At 48.2% G+C, this 23,349-nt stretch overlaps 1 protein-coding gene across 1 annotated transcript; it reads right to left on the bottom strand.

Moving 5' to 3' along the window:
* Positions 1-3,929: 3,929 nt before the first annotated feature.
* LOC113836085 (uncharacterized protein C1orf115 homolog) lies at positions 3,930-12,103 on the bottom strand. Its single transcript, XM_027418755.2, has 2 exons — positions 11,798-12,103; positions 3,930-4,356 (listed from the first exon to the last, which is right to left on the bottom strand). Exons 1-2 carry the CDS (start codon positions 12,101-12,103, stop codon positions 4,237-4,239), a joined length of 426 nt encoding a protein of 141 aa, XP_027274556.1. The 3' UTR covers positions 3,930-4,236.
* Between the last annotated feature and the right edge of the window lie 11,246 nt (positions 12,104-23,349).

The following is a 23,349-nucleotide window of genomic DNA, read 5'->3' as shown; positions in this document are numbered from 1 at the left end:
AAATAAGCTGTTTATCTCAATTAGAGTGAATGGAGTAAGTCCCAGGTGGAAACTATTTACCCAGGCTTTGAAGAGCCGGTGAAGGAAGTGTGGCCCTTCAGCTCGGCTTCCGCCCAGTCCTTTGGCTCTGATGTTTATTTAATTAATAATCTACTTACCTGTTTATTTCCTAATTACTTATTGCAGTAGTGGGGACAGAACCCAAGGCCTGCACACACCAGGCAAGCATTCCACTGATCAACACCGCATCCTGGTTTAGATTTCTGTCTGCCTTGCTCTGGATGCATCTATTTCGAGACTCGTCACCAGGGATAGAAGGAAATCACCTGAGAAAAACCTTTTTAAAAAGCAGAGTCAGTCCTCAAGGTGCAGACTCAGCTCCCTCAGGTGCGCGAGATGAAGGTCTGAGCTCGAAGCCCCCCAAGGGGCCCAGGTTTGGCACAGGCCTTGCCAACAAGCCTTTGTTCCCTTGCCCTGCCCCGTGAGCCCTGCACAGCTGGCGTTCCTGCCAGGTTTTGGCACTGGGCCCCGTGGGAGATCTTAAGATCTGCTTTCCCTTTGGCTGTGATGTGCAGTGGAGTCACTTGGCTCAAAAGCAACTTTGCTTCCAAATTTAAAAACAAAGGCCAGTATCTATGCCTCCACATTTTTCTAAAGATGATTAAGGGAGCTAGAAACATTTTTTTTTTTAATTTATTTGGCTTTTGGGCAAAGCCTGGCGCCCCTGAAATACAGCCTTTGCAGGGACATCAAGGGTGTTCTGCCTACATCCCATGCCTTGGATCGGACCTGTGTCTACATTTTATCACGAATTAAATCTACCCGGAAGCTCTGAGAGCTTCCGACACTGTGAGTCCTCTTCATTCCTTTGCTGTTCTGCAGAGGCAGAACCAGGAACGATACTCGGAATACAAACTCTGAACTGGGACTGCCTAATGGCGTCATTCTCAACCTGTGGGTCACGACCCCTCTGGGGGAGTCAAATGACCCTTTCACAGGGGTCACATAAGACCATCGGAAAACAGATATTTACATTACTATTCATAACAGTAACGAAATTACAGTTATGAAGTAGCAACAGAAATAATTCAATGGTTGGGGAATGACAGCGTTAGGAAGGTTGAGAACCACTGGTCTAATGAACATTAAAACATGGTTTGATGGCCAGCGATCCCTGAAAGCCACCAAGGTCTGAGTTCAAGTACTGCTTCCTGGTCACAGATGTCATTTGGTACTTCTCTGACCAGACACAGGTGCTGAGCAGAGAAACAGCTTGGTGTATGTGTTGTGTGTGTGTGTATGGGGGGGGTGGTATTCCAAGGTGACAGAAGATTCACTCCATCACCTCCTCTCTTCAGTGCTGGGATAATGTATGCTGGAGATGAAACAAGTTTCATGGTAAGAAAGAACTCTGTCATAGGTCTATACCATTCCCAACAGGTAGGGACTTATTACCATGAACCTGCTGGCTACCCAGGACTACTGGCCAATTATTTGCTTAATCTGTATCATTGCTTCTCTGAGAATTCAGTGATCAGGCCTGTGTGCCAACATACCAGCATGGACTGACACTCAGGGCCTGCTCTGCTGGCCCAGCCTCCCTCCCTGGAGCCCCATTAGCAGAGGCATTTCCCAACCAAGGCAGAGATCAGAGGCTTCTTGCTGGTGCAGAATGCAGCCTCCTGGCTCCAAACAGAAGTCAAAGGTTCTGGAAATTTTTCATTTGTAGCAGATGGTGGGGCTCTGGCTTCCCCTCCCCAGAACCTGTCCTGAGGGATTCCAGAGAATGAAGCCTTTAACACTGCCTGTGTGTAGGGGCCCAGGGACCACTATCCAACACTATCTCCCAGGTCCTGCTGGAGCCTCAGCCACCTTCCTGGGGAGACAGAGCAAGGGAAGGCACAGCCCTTGACACATGACAACCAGACAATCTGAGACTTTTATTTACACCACAAGGCAAGAGAGGGATACAGAAAAAAAAAAAACCCACAAGGTTTTGCAGTCAGTAATAGGAAAGCTAAGCTCTTAAATTCAGTTGCAGCAGGGTGTGGACCTTGCGGCTGAACACAAGAGAACATAGAGAAAAGCAACAAGGAATGGTCTGCAACATGAACCAAGAGCCCCACATGGGGATGTGATCTCACAGGCTGCTCCTGGGGCTGAAATCCACCTTCCAGGGAGGCTGGCCAAGTTCCAGGACAGCCCCTGCAAGCTTTTGACTTTGGCCGTTTCTGAGTTAATTCTTAGCCAGACTTAGAGAGGCACAGGGCCAGATGTGCTTGGCTTTGCTGATTTTCCAATTTGGGAGGTGGGGAGGAAGAGACTCCGGGGAAGAGGGGAAGGAAGTGCCCTTGACTGTTCATCCCTTCCCTGGGTCACACTTCTGCCTCCCTAGCAGAATGCCGTGGGCTTCTTGGAGGGCTCTGCGACATCAGGAGGTGGCAGGGGAGACATCTTGCAAGCTTCACATTCCTGATTCTTTCCAGCCAACTGCATTAATATTTTCTATTTACCTTTCCATTTTCTATCCTAAGACTACCAGGCAAGCATCATGCTGTCACATGTGTGAGCCTGCATTAACCAGCTTTTAGATACTAGGGATAAAGCAAGAACCACTTATTTCCCAGTTCCAGGGACTGGTCAACTTCACCAGGAGCCTCCAGAGAGTTTGAATCTAAGTGTGCAACAGCTACTGTCTCCTCCACCTGCTCCTCTTCTGTCCATCTGTCCACCTTCCTACCCACCCACCAGTGCCTGATGGTCAGCCCCAACAGGTGAGGTATGAGCATCTTGGCTTTCGTTGTGTGCCCCCAGAAGTCTCCCAGACCAACAAGCTGATGCTGATCCTGCAGAGTGATCCCAAGAATCAAGGTTGGAATCCTGGCCTGCTGTGGGGTTGGCCAAGGGTCATGGGGAGAGGAACCTCTATGAACAACTTTGAAAACAGTTGTGAAACAAACCAGTACAGTTTCCCAGATATCCTAGCCTTAAAAGGGCTTCTTCTTTCATTCTCCCAGTGCTCAATGGTAGTCTATGAACCATCCTTGGTGGAGTGTCAAGCCTGGGACTCATGTCTACATTAATCTTTGAATCCAAGTGAGATGCTGGCCTAAGAAGTGTTAACTCAACCACCATGGTGCCTCTGGTTCCCCAGGTTCCTCTGGTCCTACATACAACCAGCCCAGCCCTCTCAAGGAACTCCTGTCACAAGCTTGCATCCCTGACTCCCCAACTTCCATTGCTTCTCCAATGTCGTTCTTGGCTTTTTTCTTCTTCATGTCTATCTCTTACAGTTGCTCCTCTAAATATGCTTGCCAATTCTGTCTCTTCTCTTTCCCCTCTCCTTCTCTCTGTCTCTGTCTCTGTCTCTGTCTCTGTCTCTCTCTCTCTCTCTCCCTCTCTCCCCTCACTCCCTCCCCTGGGGGAGTTAGGCACCTGTCAGCAGTGAACTGCTGGGCAACCACATCTGCAGGGCTCCTGACAGCTCCAAACACAATTGCTGGACCAGGTTCAGACTCTGAAAGCACCTGTTGCAGCCTCCAAGCTAGCTTCTGAACTTGCCCTCCCTCCCCCCCTCTTTGCCAGCTGCGTTGTTATGAAATACTTATGAAAATGACACATTCTGATCTACTTTCAACAGTCTTCACACAGCTGTGAACATGGATTTCATTCAAAGCATCGTGGTCTTCAAAGACGGTTTCCTTCCTTTTTTCTTCCCAACCCTGTAATTAAACTCCCGATGACAGCTCAGTAAAGCAAAGAGATGAGGAGAGAGAAAGATGTCAGATCACCTCCCTCATTGTCCTTAATGAGAGGATCAAGGAAGGCCAAGGCCAGGGACCTTTCCAGAACCTAGCAACTATTCCATTAGAGGTCTGCAACCCCCCCCTCAAAACTCACCCACTACCCACATGGCTCAGACCCCCGACCTGCCATGAGTCTGTCTGCCTGTACCCCAGAAGGCTCTAGCTGGTACAGGAAGCAAGCTAACCCTAACCCTAACTTGACCTTGGCCAAATTCTCCACAGGACTGACCCCTAGATCCAGCCATGTCCAACATAAACGAGTGGCCCGGCAGATGAGCGGGAATGGTTCCTGCCCAACACTCAACCAGTTCAACAATGGAGCATGAAGCAGGGTTCCTCTTCAGAGTTCCTGAGTTCGAGTCTCAAGTGCTGGTGGATTCACACTGTCCTGGGGCAGAAGCATTCTCGTGATGCCTGCCTGCAGCTCCCATTAGCGCACGAAGGACACCACGCTGGTGGCTACTCCAAATGGGGCGGAGTAGGCTGCAGCAAATCCCTGCAGGCCAATGACAATGTACCGGCATCCTTTGCTGATGGCCTTCCCGAAATTCTATTTTAGGAAGAGAAAAGTAAAAGTTAGGTGAGGCAACCTGTTGATCCTTCCATGACTCACCATGATAACGCACAGAGAACCGTTCGCCCTCATGGATCCAAGGCACACTATGGAGGCCCGGAGCCTTCACATCTGTAGTGCCCACCTGGGTCCCCTCCCCTTCTCACAACAGGTCTTGCAAAGTGCTTGCAAGCACAGCACACTTCCAGATAACTCACAGCCTTCTTAGAAACAGCATGGAGGCGGCCAGCTCCAGAACTAAAATGCCTTTGTTGTTTTAAACTGAGACCCACTTTCTCAGTTGAAAGTGTCAGCGCCATCACAGGCGGGGCCAAATTTTCCTTCAGGCATCTTGTTAGACAGCCCAGCTGGTCCTTTCCTATGTGCCTAGTGCCTGCTCTGGTCTGACCCTCATATTTGTCATCAGGAAGTTTTCTCCACTCTCCAAGGGCTGCAAGTGCACAAGCCCTTTATGACTCCAAAACAGTCTCACACTGTTGAGGGTAAGGACGAGGTAATGCTTTTTGGATGCTGCTTTCCTCCTCTTCCTCCTTGGTGAAGGTGGGTGTCGGGACAGGGGACAGGAATGCCAGGTCCATCACAACTTAGAGACACTAATGGTTAAGATCTACTTACTACACGGTGTTCCTCTTCCCACCTCCAGATTCTTTTGTCGTTCTTGGTGACTTGGACATCCATGTAACTAACTAGAAGAACTTTCTCTCACACCCCCTTGGCTTTCAGCCCTTTGATTTTTCTGGCTACAAAATACACAGCCTGGTTCTGCTGACGATCCCGTCCCACTCTCAAGACTCACCATGACACCCAGTGGAGAAGCCAACCCACCTGCCCAGGTCGGTTGACCTCTCTTTCAGATACAGCCCAACCTTTCCCTCTGCCTACCCCAGCCATAGTGTGTGGAGCCCTTGTCCCCATTGCCTTAATCACATGTCCTTGGGGAGCCTGTTCATCATCCCCTATTGCCCCCAAGCTCAGTGCTCTGGCTCCTGGCTTCTCCCACCCTGCCAGTGTAACCATGGGCCTGCCTGCTCAAGGGTGCCTACCACCTCCATGTTGTGTGGTCCATGGACAGTTCTGTCTGTTCCCTCGCCTGAGCATTGGTTCTCCTCTTTTCCACAGGGTGCTCCTTCTAAACACGCTCTATTGATTCTGTCTCCTTGCAGAGTTTGAACCTTTGAGGTCTTCATTCTTCAATGCTAGGTTCTCCTCTGTGCTCCGCCTAGAACCCCTTGGACTCAGAAGCTGGCAACTCTAGCTCAGATTCACACATTCAACTCTCAGCTTGGAGCGTCCATCTTCTGAAACCCCACAATTCCTCTGGCATTGTCTCTCATTGCACGAAATAAGTTGGCCTAACCTGGGTGACTGGTATGTCCTCAATGGCCTTTGATTAAGGGATCATCAAGAAGAAATCACAGGGAAGTGACATGCCTTTGAGACCACACAGCTGGTAAGGGGTAGAGCTGAACCCTCCCCCAAGAAATCTCACAGCAGAGCTGGAAGCTTTCACCCCATGTGACTCCTCTCTCTAATGAAGGTAGTTAGTAAGTGACCTGTGCTCACAGCCAGAAGTGAGTTCCAATCCCAACCTTTCCTTAAATTCCCTTGGCCTCAGTTTCCTTGTCTGTAAAATGGAACTATGTAGTGGCCTTTTTGTGTGGTAAAGAGGACTGAGGCGTCTATTCACAGGGAGGGAGCACTAGGAACAGCGCCCAGCACGTGTTGCAGGCAGGGTTAGTGCCCAGTGTCAGCTTTCAAAAGAACAGGGACTTCTGTTACAGAGTAACATAGGTTTGTGGTGGCAATATATCAGCCTGAGACACTTCTTATTTCTCAGCAAAGTTTTATTTCTCTCTCTTCTTGAGAAAGGATCTCATTCAGTAGCTGAGCTGGCATGGGACATACCATGTAACCCAGGCTGGCCTTCAGCTCATGTTGATCCTCCTGCCTCATCTCTCTCGGTGCTGGGATTATAGGTGTGAGCCACACTGCCTTGCTAGGAAAGTTTTTAAAGAGAATATGGAGTTGCCTATGAATCCTGCCTTGAGTTGTCCATGGTATGGATGTCAGGGCCCCACACTGCAGTGGGTACCAGTTCAGGTATCCCCAGCCTGCAGAGAAAGCCAGACTCACTCGGTCCCTCACTAGGTCATGACAAGTTTTGGGAGAAACTGGTACATTTGTGTCTTCAGGACACTACTTTATCTATTTCTCAAGGAAACGTATTTGTGTGTGTGTGTGAGAGAGAGAGAGAGAGAGAGAGAGAGAGAGACAGAGACAGAGACAGAGACAGAGACAGAGACAGAGACAGAGACAGAGAGAGGGAGGGAGGGAGGAATTCTATAAATGTATTGAAAAGAGTCAATGGGAGAATTAATTTTCCATGTTTGAAACAGCAGTCATGCACCCCTGGAGCAATCACAGCTCTGGTCCTTTATGAACAATGACATCAGAATCACACTGCCACCTGCAACCCAACCGTTAGTGGATTTGTGCATTCCCTTCCCCATAGCTGGTTACTGTTTGGTTTTTAAAAACAAACTACTTATCACTTCATCTTTACAATTTGGGGATAAAGTCTGCTGAGATAGCTCATTAACATGGAACTCTGTCAAAACACAACTTTGAGAAGCACAGAGAAAAGAGACCAAAGAAGCTATTGATGGCCACACGGGTGCTATTCAAGGGAAAGGATCTGGGATAAAACAAATCTCTGTTAGGGATGCTGAGATGGGAAGGTGTGGGAGAGGGTGCCAGGCTAGCCCCCAGATTCCCAGAACTCAAGACTCTAGTGCTTGAAATGGCAAGAGGAACTTTACCAGTATGAGTCAGTTGAGAGGCTCCCTGGAGCCTCCGCATACCAGGCAAAGAGTGGCTCTACCCAGGTGAGTGTCTCAATGCAGCAGGACAGGGGGATGGCAGTGGGGGGAGGGGGAGGTCAGGCGGGGGAGGAGAGAGCAGGGTGCACTACTGGCTTTGAAGGGAGGAAGATGGCCTGATGACTTTAGCTCAGCTCAGGAGGACTGTCTGGGATTTCCTTCTGAGTTCCAGAGCTGTAGCACGCACATTACAGCCAACCCCCAGAGAAAATCATCCAGCCACAAATGTCACTGTCTGATCCAAAGGTCAAATCCTCTGTAGAGCTGCCCTCAGGCCTGGCACCATCCTGAGGTGGATGGTCAGCTCCAGAATCTGAATGAAGAGAACCCACTCCTCAAAGGTAGCTGCTCCAGAGCCTCAGCCAGGCGCCCTGGCATATAGAACTTCCACAGGCACTAAACCATCAACTTGATATGACCTGGTATGTGTGTCAGGATGGTGTGTGTCGGGGTCAATACTCAGTGTCTACACTGGCTAGCCACCTGTCTCCACCTCCCCAGAGTTGGGATTGTAAGTGTGGGCCACTGTGCCAAGCTTTTTCCTGGGCTCTCTCATGCCTACTTGATAGGCACTCCCCCCAAGCCCAGCCCAGCCCAGCCCTCATTATTAGCAGATGGTTTAGACCAAGAAACAGGCGGTTGAGAGGAAGCCAAGCCTAAGGTCATACGGCCAATGGATGGCCATGCGGCTCTCACATCTGGTAGACTGGTTCTGGACCCCTACTTTAACATGAGACCATTTCTCCTCCTCCCCCTTTTTGTAGTGTGTTCACACCTAGGTCTTGGCACATGCTAAACATGCTCTACCAGTGAGCTCCATGACCAATTCTCACCTTTTTTTTTTTTTTTTTTGGTGGGGGAGGGCAGAGTAGCCCAGGTTGGTCCTGCACCCCTGATTCCCATCTCAGTTTCCACAGGGCTGGGATGCAAGCCTGCAACACCATACCTGACTTATCCCACACCCTGTGTTTTACCCTCCAACCCTCTCCTAGCTTCCCAATTAACATAACTTAATTCTTTTTCTTCCTGAACTTCTCTCCATGCCTCAAGGGTGCCTGCAAGGGCGGCCTATTATTTTCAGCTGAGTCTGAGGCATGTTCCATCCTTCTAGCCCACGATCTGCAGAGGAAGGGGCCAGGCCGGGCTCCCTCCCAGCTCTTCGGCTGTCTGACTCTGCAGCTTCATTGTCTTCAATACCAGGTTCCCAGGGTTGCTGGGAGGACTCAGGCATGGAACATAAAGAAGGTAGCAGACATCCAGCCTTCTGACGGAACACCGCCAACTCAGGTTCCTTCCTTCCTCCAGTGCCCAGCAGACAGTATTTTAACAGTAATATGTGCACCACAGGAATGCAATTATTTCTTTAAAATCAGCTGGAACATTGATCTCTACAAGAGGCCCAGGCACAAAGGCTTCCAGAAGGCTGGACCAGCAGTGTGAGGGTTGGCTCCTGCGTAGGACCATGCTGGTGGAGGTGTGTGTGTGTGTGTGGGGGGGGTTAGAGCGGGGGAGTGAGCCTGCTCTTTCATGTTGCACAAAGGCCAACAATTTTCCTTAAATAGAAGCAGGAAGGGGCTTGGGTGAAGGATCTAAGAAGTTCACAGGAATAGGAACTTAAAGAAAACACATTCCATAATAACCAATAATTGGAGCCATTCATTTCTAAAAGAAAGCCTCTCCTGGCAACCGAGGTGAGTACAGATGCCCACCCCCATCTTCTGCAAGAGCCTCGGCTGTTCCTGTAGCTTTGCAGAAAAGGAGGTCTCCTCGGTCTTCCATTTTGTTGGAGCCTGGTACCTTCTCACCTGGCCTGAGAAAGTGGAAGGCGGGATGGCTCTTGTGACCCCTTGTGATTACCTGGGGCTATAATCTTGTCTGGACATCTTGGGGCTACTGAGCTTGTGTCTAACATTCCAGAGCTTTCCCTCATCGCTTTTCTCTCCATTTTGGTAAACAAACGAACAAACAACCCCCCTTTTCATGTCAAAATCCCCCCCCACACACACAAATTCATGTAACATAAAACCAAACAGTTTAAAGTGAAAAAGTAGAGGTGGCTCAATAGTTAGTTAACAGCACTGGCTGTTGTAAAGGACCTGGGTTCAGTTTTAGTTCCCAGCACCCACATGGTGGCTCACAACCATCTGTAATTCCAGGTCCTGTCTCACCTCTGTGGACATGAGGCAAGACATACATGTAGTCAAAAAAAAACAAACAAAAACAAAAAACAAAACAAAAACCCCCAATCTTCACATACAAAATAAATGATTTTATAAAGTGGAGAGAGGTTAGAGGCATTGAATGCCTTTATAAGGTGTAACTACCAGTTCTGTCTACTTCCAAAACATTCTCATCCCAGAAGGAAATCACATATAAATTTGGCCTCTCTATGCCTCCGTCCAGTTCCTAAAATCACCATCACATTCTGTCTGGACTTGCCTATCTGGACATTTCATATAAAGGGAACCATGACTTTCTTCGCTTAATATCTTGTTGAGCCATGTGACAGCTAATATTAGTCCTTCTTATAGATATTAAATAATAGTCCATAGGCGTCCAGTCCACATTTTGTTCATCTACTCACATATATTTGGATTTTTTTCACTTTTTGTCCATTGGTAAAAGAGACACCTATGAACATTATGTGTAAAATTGTTTTACAAACATTTATGAAGGCAAAATACCCACACATATGAAAAAAATCAAAGAAAAAAATATTTGCTGGCCTCGAATTCACAGAGATCCGTCTGCCTCTGCCTCCCACGTGCCGGGATTAAAGGCGCTCACCACCAACGCCCGGCCCAAAATGTTTATTACATGTATTTAGTGTACATGCAATCTGTGCTAGCTACGGTGTGAACGCGGCCAGGCGACAGCTTGTGGGAGTTTTGCCAGGTTCTGGGGATTGAAGGTGGATTGTCAGGTTGGAAGTGAGCACCCCTCCCACAAAGCCAGACCCTAAGCTCCAATCTGCTGACTCCACTCCCCAAGTGCTGGGATTATAGGTGTGTACCACCACGCCTAGTTCACAGAGAGCCAGAGATCTAACTGGGTCTTCTGTGAATGCTAGGCCAGCACTTGACCACCTGAGCTACAAAGACCCCCAGCCTGACATTCAGGTCTTTCATCATTCCCTTGGAGTAGGACCCATGAGTAGTTTTGTGACCATGGAGTAGTTTTGTGTTCAACTTGGTGAGGTGCCTCCAAGTGGCTTTCCACAGCGGTTTCAACAGTTTACGTATCCCAGCACCAGTGTACAAGGCCCCAAATGTCTCCACATCCCCACTAACATCATTGCTTTCTGCTTGGACATTGTCTGTTTTAGCATAGCCACCCTAATCAGTGTTGTCTGTTACCTCTGTGTTAGCCTGGCTGAGCTCTTTGTTGATAGGATCTTGTCATCTAGCCCAGGCTGCCCTTACATTTTCCATCATCCTGCCCCGCCCTCCAGAGTTCCTGGGCTTGCAGATGTGGGTTTCCTTGTCTTGCCTTATCTTCTACCCAGGGTCCCTGATTATATTAGCCTCACGGGCATGAGCAGTCACTAAGTTCTCTGCTATGCAGTGAGGAGCAGTGCTGTGCCTTGGACTCTCCCCACCCGCTGTTAGGGCTGTTAGGATTCATGCTTGCACCTCTAGTGTATACACAATGCCAGGAGCAGAATGGCCACCCCAAACCTCTCCAAATGCCAGCCTCCAACAGAGGAACCCGTGTCATCAAATTCACTTTCGGATGGTTTCCCGCAAAGTCCCACTTTACTTCAAGTATTTTATCATCACCTGCTTGTGAGAGAGCACGACCATGTCATTCAGCAGAATGACAAACTAAACTCTGGGCGAGGGACTGAATGCCTCAGGTATGATAAAGGTCATCCACTGAAGGCCACTTAAGACTACACAATAAAACCAGGACAGACCAGAGAACTTTGACCGGGGCACAATCAATGACTTTTGTGATTCCCCCACCCTCGCCCGCCCGCCCCCCACCCCCACAAACACGCTCCTGTCCAGGCCAAGAGAGCAATTCTACTTCCAGGCAGGGGCACCTGGGAGCCAGAGCCTTTCATCCTGGAAACATTCCGTGCCCCATCCATCCTTCCCCTCACTCTCCCACCTCCTCCCACAGAAAAGCAAAAGGCAGGCAGAGCATCTGAAGTTCAAAGTGCGGGGGTCACTGTTAGAGAGAGGGAGATTCCACAGGTGCTGGGTGTGTGCTGGCTGAGTTGGCAGGCCCCCGAGCGTCCACGGCACAATCACCTAACGCTCTCGTGTGGCCGGGAGGTTCGGGGAGAGGATGGGGGATGGATGCACCTGGGCTACAACTTCCCAGTTGGGTCACCGTCCCAGAGTCACTTAACCTCACCACGGCTTCAACACTCCCTTCCCACCAACCAGGCACAGGGTTCTTGTGCTCGCCCAAGTCTGCACGCTCAACGCCACCCTCCAAGTGACTGTCCTGGCGGCGGCGCGGCCACAACTCCACCCAAAACAACTCCAGGTTCTGCCTGGATCGGGGCGGGCCGGGCCGTGGGGACCTACCTTGCCGTACTTCTTCAGTTTTCGCCGGTATCTCTTCTTGGGCTTGTCACCTGGCGCAGGCTCCTCCAGGGGCTCGTAGCGCTCGGGCAGCGCAGCCAGGTGCACTCTGCGCGCGCTCGGGGTCCCCGCGCGCCGCCCGCTCTCCTCGTGCTCACCCTCCTGGGTCGCCGGGTCCTCATCCTCAACCTCCAGGTGCTCTACGATGGCTTCTGTCTCCTCGTCACCCGCGCCGCGCGATCGCCCCAGGTGTCCCCGGCGCGCGAAGCTGCTCGCCGCTTTGCTTCGGAGCCTGGCGCCCACCGTCATGATGCCGGGGAGCTGCGGAGAAAGTCCCGGGCTAAGAAGCCAACCTTTGCTCGGTGCCCCGCCCCGCCCCGCTCCGGCCCCCGCGGACCGCCCCGAGCTTGGTGCGCGAGGGGGACCTGAGGTCGCAGCGCACCCTCGCGGTGGGGCCCGGGATTGTGGCCGCTTAGACCCGAGGGTTAAGCCTAGCCAGACCAGGTCTGGACCTTGCCCCAGAACCACGTTGCAGACACGGAGCTCAGGGCAGGCAAGTTCGACAGTACTGGAAACCGACTCTTAAATAGCAGGCCTTGCTGGGCGGGCGGTGGTGGCACACGCCTTTAATCCCAGCACTGGGAGGCAGAGGCAGGAGGATATCTGTGAGTTGAAGGCCGGCCTGGTCTAGAGACAGAGTTCCAGGATAGGCTCCAAAGCAATACAGAGAAACCCTGTCTCGAAAAACCTACCTACCTACCTACCTACCTACCTACCTACCTACCTACCTACCTAAACAAACAAATAAATAAATAAATAAATAAATAAATAAGTAATAAAAAATAACAGGTCTTAATTTTCCTGCATTCAAAGTTGGTTGGGCAGTGATGGTGCACGCCTTTAATCTCAGCACTTGGGAGGCAGACTGGAGGATCTCTGAGTTCAACAACAGCCTGATCTACAGAGTGAGTTCCAGGACAGCCAGAGCTATAAAACAAAACAAACAATTGGCAGAGATGGTGTTGATCATGAAGATTACCTAGTGCTGGCGAGGATGTGCTGAAATCGTCAGAAAAATACGATATTTAGGGCTGGGGAGAATACTTGCTTAGAATGCACGAATTCCCAGGTTTCATCCCCAGGTCCACACGCGCCCCAGCATGGTGGTCTCAGAATTTAGGGAGTGGAGGCAGGAGGATCAAAGTCATCTTCGACTACACAGTGAGTTTGAGTTCAGCGTGGGCTACATGATGACGTGTTTCAAACATATATATAAGAAATGCAGTTTTTTTTTTTTTTTTTTTGCCGGGTGGTGGTGGCACACGCCTTTAATCCAGCACTCCCGAGGCAGAGGCAGGCGGATCTCTGTGAGTTTGAGGCCAGCCTGGTCTAGAGACAGAGTTCCAGTTCCAAAGCACACAGGGAAACCCTGTCTCGAAAAGCCACCCCCCCAAAAAAAAATGAAAGAAGGGATGCAGATTTTTTAAACTTAAAATACCGTTTTAAGTTTATTTTTGCTTCCCCACCATTTTCATGTCTGAACACCAGTATTACTACATCTTATCATAACATTCCACAAAAGCTGACAACTAAGTTGAGGGTGGAGTTCCATCGCTGAAAACCGAAGGGCGTTTAGATAGCACATTCTTGGCAATGGCATCTGTACCACATCAGCCAAACACAGCAGGGGGTTCTCACTTTGCAGCGTTATGGGAAGGGCAGCTAGATATCAACGGTTACAGGAATGAGGGAGTGAAGTAGACTTTTTTCCCAACTCAAACCTTCCAACATTTTAGAGACATGACAATGGTTTTGTGTGGTTTGGTTTTTCCTTCAGAGAAGGTTTCTCTGTGTATCAGAGTACTACTGGCTGTCCTGGAACTCCCTTTGAACTTCAGGCTGACCTTGAATTCAGAGATTTGCCTGTCTCCCCCAGTGCTGGGATTAAAGGCATCCGCCATAAAGACTGCCTGGAACAAGTGTTTTAGGGAAGGAAAACAATATATTTATCCCAGGTGTGGTGGCACATGCTTTTAGTCCCAGCACTGGGGAAGCAGAGAGAGGTGGATTTATACAGGGAAGCTTTTCCTGGAAAGCTGAGGTTACACAGTGAAATGCCGTCTCATATATATAGGTATAAAAGACAAGTCTTTTTGGATGCCTTTTTAAAAATACTCAAGTTTTTCTGCCCTCCTGGACTCACACAATACGGAAAAAAATGTAGACTTCCAAGTTTCAAAGAATTTATGAAAACATTAAATTTAAGCGATCCATGGAATGGCTTAAAGTGCCTTGGTATCCAAATGAAAAGATATTTAAATCACAAAAGTGAATTGAGAAAGCACAAAACCCACACAAAGATAGGATGGACTTAAGCCACAAATTTAGGACATAACGAGGAGAAATATGCTATTTGGGGGAAGTGTGAGCTCCAAGACCAAGTGGCCTTTCCAGGCCTTGGGGTGTTTGTTGAGAAGGCCGATCCATGGAGTTCCAGCTGCTGGGGGTAGCAGGACTCAGGCTGCATCCCAGACAGGGCCTTCTCTGACTTCGATGTCTCACCAGTAATAACAGGAAATAATGATGTCAGCTGTACTCACAGACTGTCAGAAGTGGCAGCTGGAGAGGCGGCTCCACCAGTAGAGGCACTGAGAAAGCTGGATGACCCGAGTCCAGTCCCCAGAAATAATGGAACGGGGTGGGAAGATCTGACTTCCCATCCCTGCCACGGCCTGTATGCATCCATTTGCACAACACACACACACACACACACACACACACACACACACACACACACACACACACCAGTGATAATAAATAACGGTCACAAGAAGGGGTGCATACTTCTGTGCGTGGGCCTGCCAGCAGTGTGTGGTAGAGGCACAGCCCCACACTGTCACCCTCAGTAGCCCGAGGAGCTCCCTTAATATTTTAAGGTCCTTGATTCAAGCCAAACTGGGATTCGTGGCTTTGATGCAGACAAGAATTCTTGGACCAATCAGAAGCAGATTTAGAATTTAAAGACATTTTAATCTAGACTTTAAGCTTCAGGGTTAGGAGAAAGAGAGGCACTTGGGAGGAAGACTTACCAAAGTGTGGGTACCTGTTCCTGAGTGGGGAAAACTTGTCCTGGTTTTAGGCATATATGCCATTTTGGTGGCTCTCAGGTTACATTTTAAAAGATTGCCAAGGCTGCCTCTCTCCTTTTGTGTCTTTTGATAAGTGAGATTATAAAGTGGCTCCCGAGAAGCCATGGATGGAATTGAAATGGGATGATGTGAGCCAGGGGTGACTAGAGTTGCTCAAGAAGTTGACAGCATGTCTTCCTGGCAAATGGGATTTCTGATAAGCTTCCTAGCAAAGCAGGTTGCCCGCTGGGAAGGAGAGCTGCCTTCAACAGTTGTTAATTGGGCTTCTCTGCTGGTGACTGGCTCCTTTTCCTTCTGTTGCTAGAATAGTCCTTGTCTTTCTTCCCACCTCAGACTGGGACTGTCTCTATTCAGCGCCCCAGCAGGATCTTCACTCAAACGAGATTCTTGGAGTGACTCATGAATTGTTATTTGCATGAGGTTTGATGGAACAAATGTTTCTGAAATTGCGGTCACAGCATCTGTTGGGTGGTGGTTGAAGATACTAGAAAGAGGCAGCAGCATAGGAAATTGGGGTTCCAGAGCCAGGGCTAAGACCATGTTGACCAAGACTTTGGCCCCATCTGTTTACATCATCTTTGAATCCACTTTCTCTGAGACACAAAGGTTTTGGATGAAACAGTGTCTCAGGTCTCTGTCCAAATACCTTGAGAACAGAGAACCTAATCTATCCTTAGTCTAGATACATTTCTTCCCAGTGTAATCCTTTGTCAAAGGATTACCCCTTTAAAAGAAGTGGTTAAAGAGACACCCACTGCAGCTCAAGTTTTAGATCCCATTTTGTTCTTAACAGCTGAAGCAAATTTACATAGATTAGTCCTAGACTCTGCAAACAGATGAGGAGAGAAAAAATGGGGCCAGGGAGATGGCTCAGTGGTGAAGGGCACTGGCTGCTCTTGCAGGGGACCCAGTTTCAATGCCTAGCACCTGCATGGCAGCTCCCAAACCATATGTAACTCCAGTTCCAGGGGATCTGACATCTGACAGTCTCTTCTGGCACCAGGAATACACACACACACACACACACACACACACACACACACACACACAGAGAGAGAGAGAGAGAGAGAGAGAGAGAGAGAGAGAGAGAGAGAGAGACGCAAAACAGTCACACACATAAAGCCATGATGTAGTCTTTAAGGAAATGTCTATTCTGTTCCTATCTTGAGGCCATTTATTTTTTGGAATAACAACATGGACAGGGTCATGAAGTAGCAGAGCTGCTTGGACAGCCAGAGGACAGTCCTTGTTTATAGTGACAGTCTTTCTTTGATATTGGGGAAACACTTGCTACCTTATACTCTACCTCCCCCCACCTGCCCCCACTTTTTTTTTTTTTAAAGATTTTATTTATTTATTATGTATACAGTCTATACAGTCTTCTGCCTGCAGGCCAGCAGAGGGCACCAGATCTCATTCAAGGTGGTTGTGAGCCACCATGTGATTGCTGGGAATTGAACTCAGGACCTCTGGAAGAACAGCCAGTGCTCTTAACCGCTGAGCCATCTCTCCACCCCTGCCCCACTTCTTGTTTTTGAGACAAGGACTTACAGTGTAGCTCAGGCTGGTCTTAAACTTTACAAACTTGCAATCCTTCTGCCCCAGTCTCTAGAATAGCTGGAATTATAGGCCTTTACCACCAGACATAGCATCTTTTTGATGTCCTGTTTATTTGTCTGGTCTCAAATGAAAGGATGGTTGGTCTTTCCTGAGAAAGGATAGATCTATGGTTCGCCTCTTAAGGTGCTCTGGATGCTCCTAGTGTATCCCTAGAGGGCCCGAGCGGACAGTGCCTCACAGCAGCCAACCATTGCTCTTCAGTCCACAGAGTTAGGGGAGGGGAACCCCTGTTTCTGATGTTCTGATCTACCGACTCTGGACCCCACTTTGGAAGGGCTGGGAGGACTACATGTTCTTTGCAATGTGCACTATAGTCTGGGGGTTCTGGGTGAGTCTCGCCAATGGCGCAGCTGGCAGGTGAGCATGAATAGCTGTACTAGAGTGACATGTGCCAAGTTGCCAGTTTTCTCCAGGTAGAGAAGCCTGCCCAGTTATCAACAAATCTGTGCCTGTTCTCTGAGAGTTTAGTGCAAAGAGAAACCATCAATCCACCTCTGTAAGCAGCACAGTTCAGATAAAGCACACACATTTCTGAGAAACTGCTTGTGTGGGAGAATACGGGAGAGGCTAGCATAGAAAGTGCCCAGGTTTAGCTTATGTGTGTGGCCACCTGGGCCAGCCCAGTCTCCTGCTCGTGGTCTTGCTCTTCCTCTGCCCCAGGAGGCTGACAACAGAGGGCTGCTCGCACTTAGGTTTGGCTGGGATAGTTGTTTTCCAGGCCTGCTTGTCTTTGGCCTGTACCATTCCCAGGAAGCCGTGTTGTCTTACTGTCTCACACATTGCAATTGCCACATGACAGTGGAACAGAGCTGATGTGGGTGAGGACAAAAAAGGGCATTTTATGATTAATATCAAGTTAAATTTTTAGAAATTATGTGTATGTATGATTGCATAGGCTGTCCTTGGCCACCACTAAGTCCGAGTATCGGGCAAAAGCCTGGAGATTTGATGAATGACAAGACTCCTGGTCCTTTTCTGAGAGAATGTCCCTCACCTTTATTGTGGAGCAGCCTTATGTACAAACTTACAAAAACCCCAGGTGAAAGGGTTCACAACAGGATATTGATGCCAGTGGGGTGAGGTCAGGAAAACAGGAGGTACCTGTGGTTATGCTGGAAAACAACTCTTAGAGACCCCGTGGGGGCTGGGTCCCAGCAAGTCTGCATGCATGTAGGTGTACTGCATGTGTGCCTGTTGCCTTTGGAGGACAGAAGAGGATGTCAGACACCCTGGAACTGGAATTACAGGTGGTTGTGAGCTGGTAAAGGAACCTGGGTCCCCTAGAAGAGCAACCAGTGCTCTGAACGACTAAGCCATTTCTCTAGCCCCCAACTTCTTTCATTCTCTGTCTCTCTTTTGAGGGGTGGTGGTGGCAGGGTCTCATTATGCTGCCATGGCTGGCCTCGAACTCACAGGGATCTGCCTGCCTCTGCTCCAGTTAAGGCTGTGCATCACCCTTCAAATATTGTTATTTAGTGAGACTATCATTGAAGGAACCGGCTTCCCTTTTGGCAGCCATAATGGTTGAACATGTGCTTCTATGACCTTGTCCTAGAAACCAGAAAGTCAGATGCCTGTCTTGTGACAAGGAACCAATCAGAAGTTAGCTGGTGGTGCTATGCTTTATGGCTCTGGGTGTGCTTTACGGACAAGCGCACAGCAATGACGTAGAGAGCATAGCAACCACCCTGGGAGGGCCTATGAGCCATAACAACCAGTTGACCAATCAACACAGGGCAAGCCCTCCAAGCCTGGAGGCACACCAATCGTAAGCCTGTGCGTACCCCTAGACACTCCCCTTACGCTGCCCTATAAGATCTTTTGGGAGACCCAAGGAGCCGTCTTCTCTAGCTGTCCGCCATGGTGGGTGGTTGAAAGACCCGAGCTAACATGGGGTTAGCTCGTTAAATTACAATAAAGCCTCGTGCAGTTTGCAGCAAGCTCTCGAATCCGCCTGGTGATTGGGGTGACCGCGAACCTGGCCTGAGACCCCGGATACTTGAGTTTTCGGGGGTCTAACATTTTGGGGGCTCGTCCGGGATTTGCGACCACCCTTCACCTGAGTGGATTCGATCTTGGAGGTAAGATGATTCGAGCTCGCAATTTATATATGTTCAGTGTTCTATGTTTCTTGTTTTGTCTCTTGCTGTTTTGTTTGGTGCCATGATTTGTATTTGATCTGCGCAGAATTTGTATTTGTAATTCGGACTTCTGAGGAAGACCCTGAAGTCCTGCCCTGGATGAAAGTCCGAGGGTTGCTTGATTTGATCTGCGCAGAATTTGTAATTTGTATTTGATCTGCGCAAAATTTGTAATTAAACCATAGGGTAAGCAGACTTGCGAGAACCTTGGTTCCACCCTGGATGAAAGTCCAAGGTTTGGTTGTAATTTTGGTTTGGGGCACCATTTCTTTGCCGCGGTTTGTCCTGTCTAATGTTTGTGCTGTCTAATGTGCTGTCATTTGTGTTATGTGTTTCTTAAGCATCTCTTTCTGTCCCACATTGCCCATGCACGTGGCATGCATGGGTCAGGGGGTCAGGGGTCTTTTCTTCTCTGAGCACATGGCGCCACCTCAACTGTTATCGGCAGATGCGCCGGAGGACAGACTGCCACTCTGAGGACACCCAGGACCCAAGAGGTACGGACGCGGGCCAAGGACACTTGGACCCGCCTCAGTTAGCCGCCAGGTTCTGCCGCCTGGCTTCCCGCGCCATTGCCTTATAAGCAGCGCGGGCGGATTGGGTTGGCGTCTATTCTTTCCTGTCTATTCAGGATCCACCACAACACCCCCTTTCTATTCCCACCTGAGGGTCTATGAGGCATGCCCAGTAGGGCTGTTTCTGCCCCAGCGGCTGTCTCGGGTGTTTCCCTGCTCTGAGGGAACATGGCTACAAGGCCACCATCTGCTACTCATCTTTCTGTGCTCCACACACATGGTATGCAGGGGGGGGCCGCAGGAGTCTTTCCCACCCCTGGATTGGCCAAGGGTCTGGGGTTACCAGCAGCACCCCTACCCCAGGTCTCTCTGCCTTGAGCACATGGAGCTAGCTCAGGCAGATGAACCATCTGTCCTGATCCGGATATTCAAAAAAAAAAAAAAAGGGGGGCCTTAAAGTTATTAAGAATTGTAAAAGGGACTTTGACAAAATTTTTATGTTAACTAAGAAATAAAAAAAAAAATATAAAAGACTTAAGTAATAAAGAGAAAAAAAATTGTCTAAGAATGTCTAAGAAAGTCAGAGAAATAAACTAAAAGGTTATAGAGAGTTACAGCAAGTGGTAAAAGTTATAGAGGGTTAAAGCAAGTTGTAAAAGGTCAGAGAAAAGTTAGAGGTCAGAGAAAAAGATTGTTACAAAAAGTTATAGAGGGATAAGTAAGTTGTAAAAGGTCAGAGGAAAGTTGTCGAAGGTCAGAGAAAAGGTTGTTACAAGTTAAAAAAAAAATATAAACTGTGCTATGGTTTCTCATGTCTACAAACAGTAAATTTTAAAAATAATAATATAAGTTAAAATTTTAATCATATTAAGCTGATTTTGTTTTTAAAAAAAAGTCCTGTTTATTTCTCAAGTAATTTATATATATTTGTTTTAAAATGTTCTGTTTCCTGGTTTAGCCAGCACATGGCCAACTGGTCACATGACTTGACTGGTCGCCATTTTGCTAAAGTTAAAAAAAAATACTTAAGCCGCCATCTTGACTAAAGGTGACCCCATGGAAATTAGAGGTACCATCTTAGAAACAAGTTTTTCAGTTAAGATTTAAAATGTTAATGCTTCTATATATTACAGAAAGACCTTAAGGGAATTTAAATTTCTTTTTAAAACCAGTTTTCAAATGTTTGTTTTTATTAATGTTTGTACTTAAAGAGCTTCAATTTAGAATTATTTCTAAGCAAAGCCTGACAATGTAAAGTTCTTGTTTTATAAAAGATGCTAATCTGGTACAGTTTGTGTTTTCAGAAGTTAAGTTTAGAATGTTGGTGACACACACCTTTAAGCTCAGGATGTAGGTGGCACACGCCTTTAATCCCAGCATTCGGGAGTAAGAGGCAGATGGATCTTTATGAGTTCAAGGCCTGCCTGGTCCGGCAGATCGAATTCCAGGACAGGCTCCAAAGTCACAGAAAAACCCTGCCTCAGAAAGAAGTTAAGCTACTGTTTAAGGAATATAAGGTAGCTCTATGCAGTTTTAAGTTCAGCTGTGCTGTTTCAAACATTTTACTAAGTTAAAACCAGTTACAGTCAGACTAAAAATCATTTACAGAAATAAGACCTTACCTAGCCACCTGTGTGCTTCTTGTGTGCTTAAGGAAAGCAACTAAAACAGACTTCTAATGCTTCAGAGATCTTCAGAATATGGCATTTAAATTGTTATCTTTAAAGTTTATAATGTCAGACAGACTGCCAGATCCGGACAGTGACCCAAAGTCTCCAAAGAAGATTACGAGGCACCTCAGTTCCTGCACCTGGACCAGTGAGCGAGATGCTCAGATGTGATACCTGCCGCCTGCCAGAACCTGGCCGAGACTGTGGACAAAGCTGCTGGACACTGGAAAATTGATTGCACCCCTTTGCCTAGACAAAACAAGGTCAGTCTTTTCCATGTCCCTCTTCCACAGAGAGAAAAAAACTCTCACAGTATAGGCCTGGCGAAGATTGTTGTTCTTTGAGACAGCTGCCTCCAGCGGTAATGGAGAAACTTGGGTTTGGCTAACTGTATATAGACTGGCTTCTGTCACTTTTTAGTAGATTCGGACAAAATATACCCTTCTCAGATCTCTGAAATATTACTGGTTGTCAGCTTGACAGCATCAGTCAGTCAGATCCACTATAGACTAGTCAGTATGTTAGCTGATAAAATAGTAACTATCTACTGTTCAGGCACGAGTTCAAGGTTTTTAAGTTTATTTTGGTTGTCATCTAAGTACAAACTTAAAGGGCTTTTCATCAGGCCAAAGGCACCTCTGTCCAATCCATACCTGGCTCTCTGGACAGAAGAAAAATGTACATGCTTATATCCCAAATCTGCAGTTTTTGCTAGGACTCAAAGTTATAAATATGTTCTTGCTGTTTAAACAGATATCTGCTTTTTCTACACTGTGGGCTTCAGTAAATAAGCTTTAACCTCTGTTCCTAGTTTAAACATGTCTTAAACAGGTTTCTGCTTCTGGCAGACATCTGAATATCAGTTGCTGACTACAGACTGTTCTAAGACTGCGAGCCCTGGACTTGCTGTGGATGTGAACCAGTTCAGCTGATATGGACACCCCCTGTCTCTGCAACAGTGTCTGCTACCCAGAAGCCCCTGATAAATTCCCCATTGCCTAAATCCCTTTTTGCTTTTGACTAGCATTTCAACCTTCTGGGGTCCCTAACTTCGTCCCAAAGTCAGCAGAAAGCAGTTTAGAAAAGAATTTCGGCGTCCATTTTCCCTGGTTAAAATGCTAAGTCAAAAGGAACTCCCTTACATGGGGATGCCAATATCTATCACTCCCTGATGGGGATGCTAGAGAGACAGCAATTCCATGATTGAAATTTCCAGAAAAGAAAATGGGGGAATGAAGGAACCGGCTTCCCTTTTGGCAGCCATAATGGTTGAACATGTGCTTCTATGACCTTGTCCTAGAAACCAGAAAGTCAGATGCCTGTCTTGTGACAAGGAACCAATCAGAAGTTAGCTGGTGGTGCTATGCTTTATGGCTCTGGGTGTGCTTTACGGACAAGCGCACAGCAATGACGTAGAGAGCATAGCAACCACCCTGGGAGGGCCTATGAGCCATAACAACCAGTTGACCAATCAACACAGGGCAAGCCCTCCAAGCCTGGAGGCACACCAATCGTAAGCCTGTGCGTACCCCTAGACACTCCCCTTACGCTGCCCTATAAGATCTTTTGGGAGACCCAAGGAGCCGTCTTCTCTAGCTGTCCGCCATGGTGGGTGGTTGAAAGACCCGAGCTAACATGGGGTTAGCTCGTTAAATTACAATAAAGCCTCGTGCAGTTTGCAGCAAGCTCTCGAATCCGCCTGGTGATTGGGGTGACCGCGAACCTGGCCTGAGACCCCGGATACTTGAGTTTTCGGGGGTCTAACATCATTTAATAGGGAGAAGGGTTACAAGATTGTGCAGGAAAAGGGGGAAGGAGGGTATGGCCTCTTCAGGAAGAACAGACACTATTGACACAGGTGATATAGAAGTGTCACCCAAAAATCTCTGGTGGTGTCCCCCTGAGTTTTGTCAGCATTTCTCCTGAAGGAACCAGCTTCCCTTTTGGCAGCCATAACAGCCAAACACGTGCTTCTATGACCTTGTCCCAGACACTAGAAAGTCAGATGCCTGTCTCGTGACAAGGAGCCAATCAGAAGTTAGCTGGTGGCGCTATGCTTTATGGCTCTGGGTGTGCTTTACGGACAAGCGCACAGCAATGATGTAGAGAGCATAGCAACCACCCTGGGAGGGCCTATGGGCCATAACAACCAGTTGACCAATCAACACAGGGCAAGCCCTCCAATCATGAGCCTGTGCGTACCCCTAGACACTCCCCTTATGCTACCCTATAAGATCTTTCGTGAGCCCCTAGGAGCCGTCTTTTGCGAGCCATCTGCCATGGCGGGTGGGTGAAAGACCCGAGCTAACATGGGGTTAGCTCGTTAAATTACAATAAAGCCTTGTGCAGTTTGCAGCAAGCTCTCAAATCCGCCTGGTGATTGGGGTGACTGCGAATGTGGCCTGGGACCCCGGATACTTGAGTTTTCGGGGGTCTAAAACTCCCAAGTCAGTAGGATCA

Source organism: Cricetulus griseus, chromosome 5, assembly GCF_003668045.3.
Source record: "Cricetulus griseus strain 17A/GY chromosome 5, alternate assembly CriGri-PICRH-1.0, whole genome shotgun sequence".
Taxonomy (NCBI): Eukaryota; Metazoa; Chordata; class Mammalia; order Rodentia; family Cricetidae; genus Cricetulus; species Cricetulus griseus.
The sequence above is the reverse complement of the archived record's forward strand: the minus strand, read 5'-3'. Positions and strand labels throughout refer to the sequence as shown.

Coding starts and splice junctions, on each gene's coding strand:
- LOC113836085 (XM_027418755.2), bottom strand. CDS start 12,103: ATGACGGTGGGCGCCAGGCTCCGAAGCAAAGCGGCGAGCAGCTTCGCG. Junction 4,357..11,797: donor AACTGAAGAAGTACGGCAAG/GTAGGTCCCCAC, acceptor TTCCTAAAATAG/AATTTCGGGAAGGCCATCAG.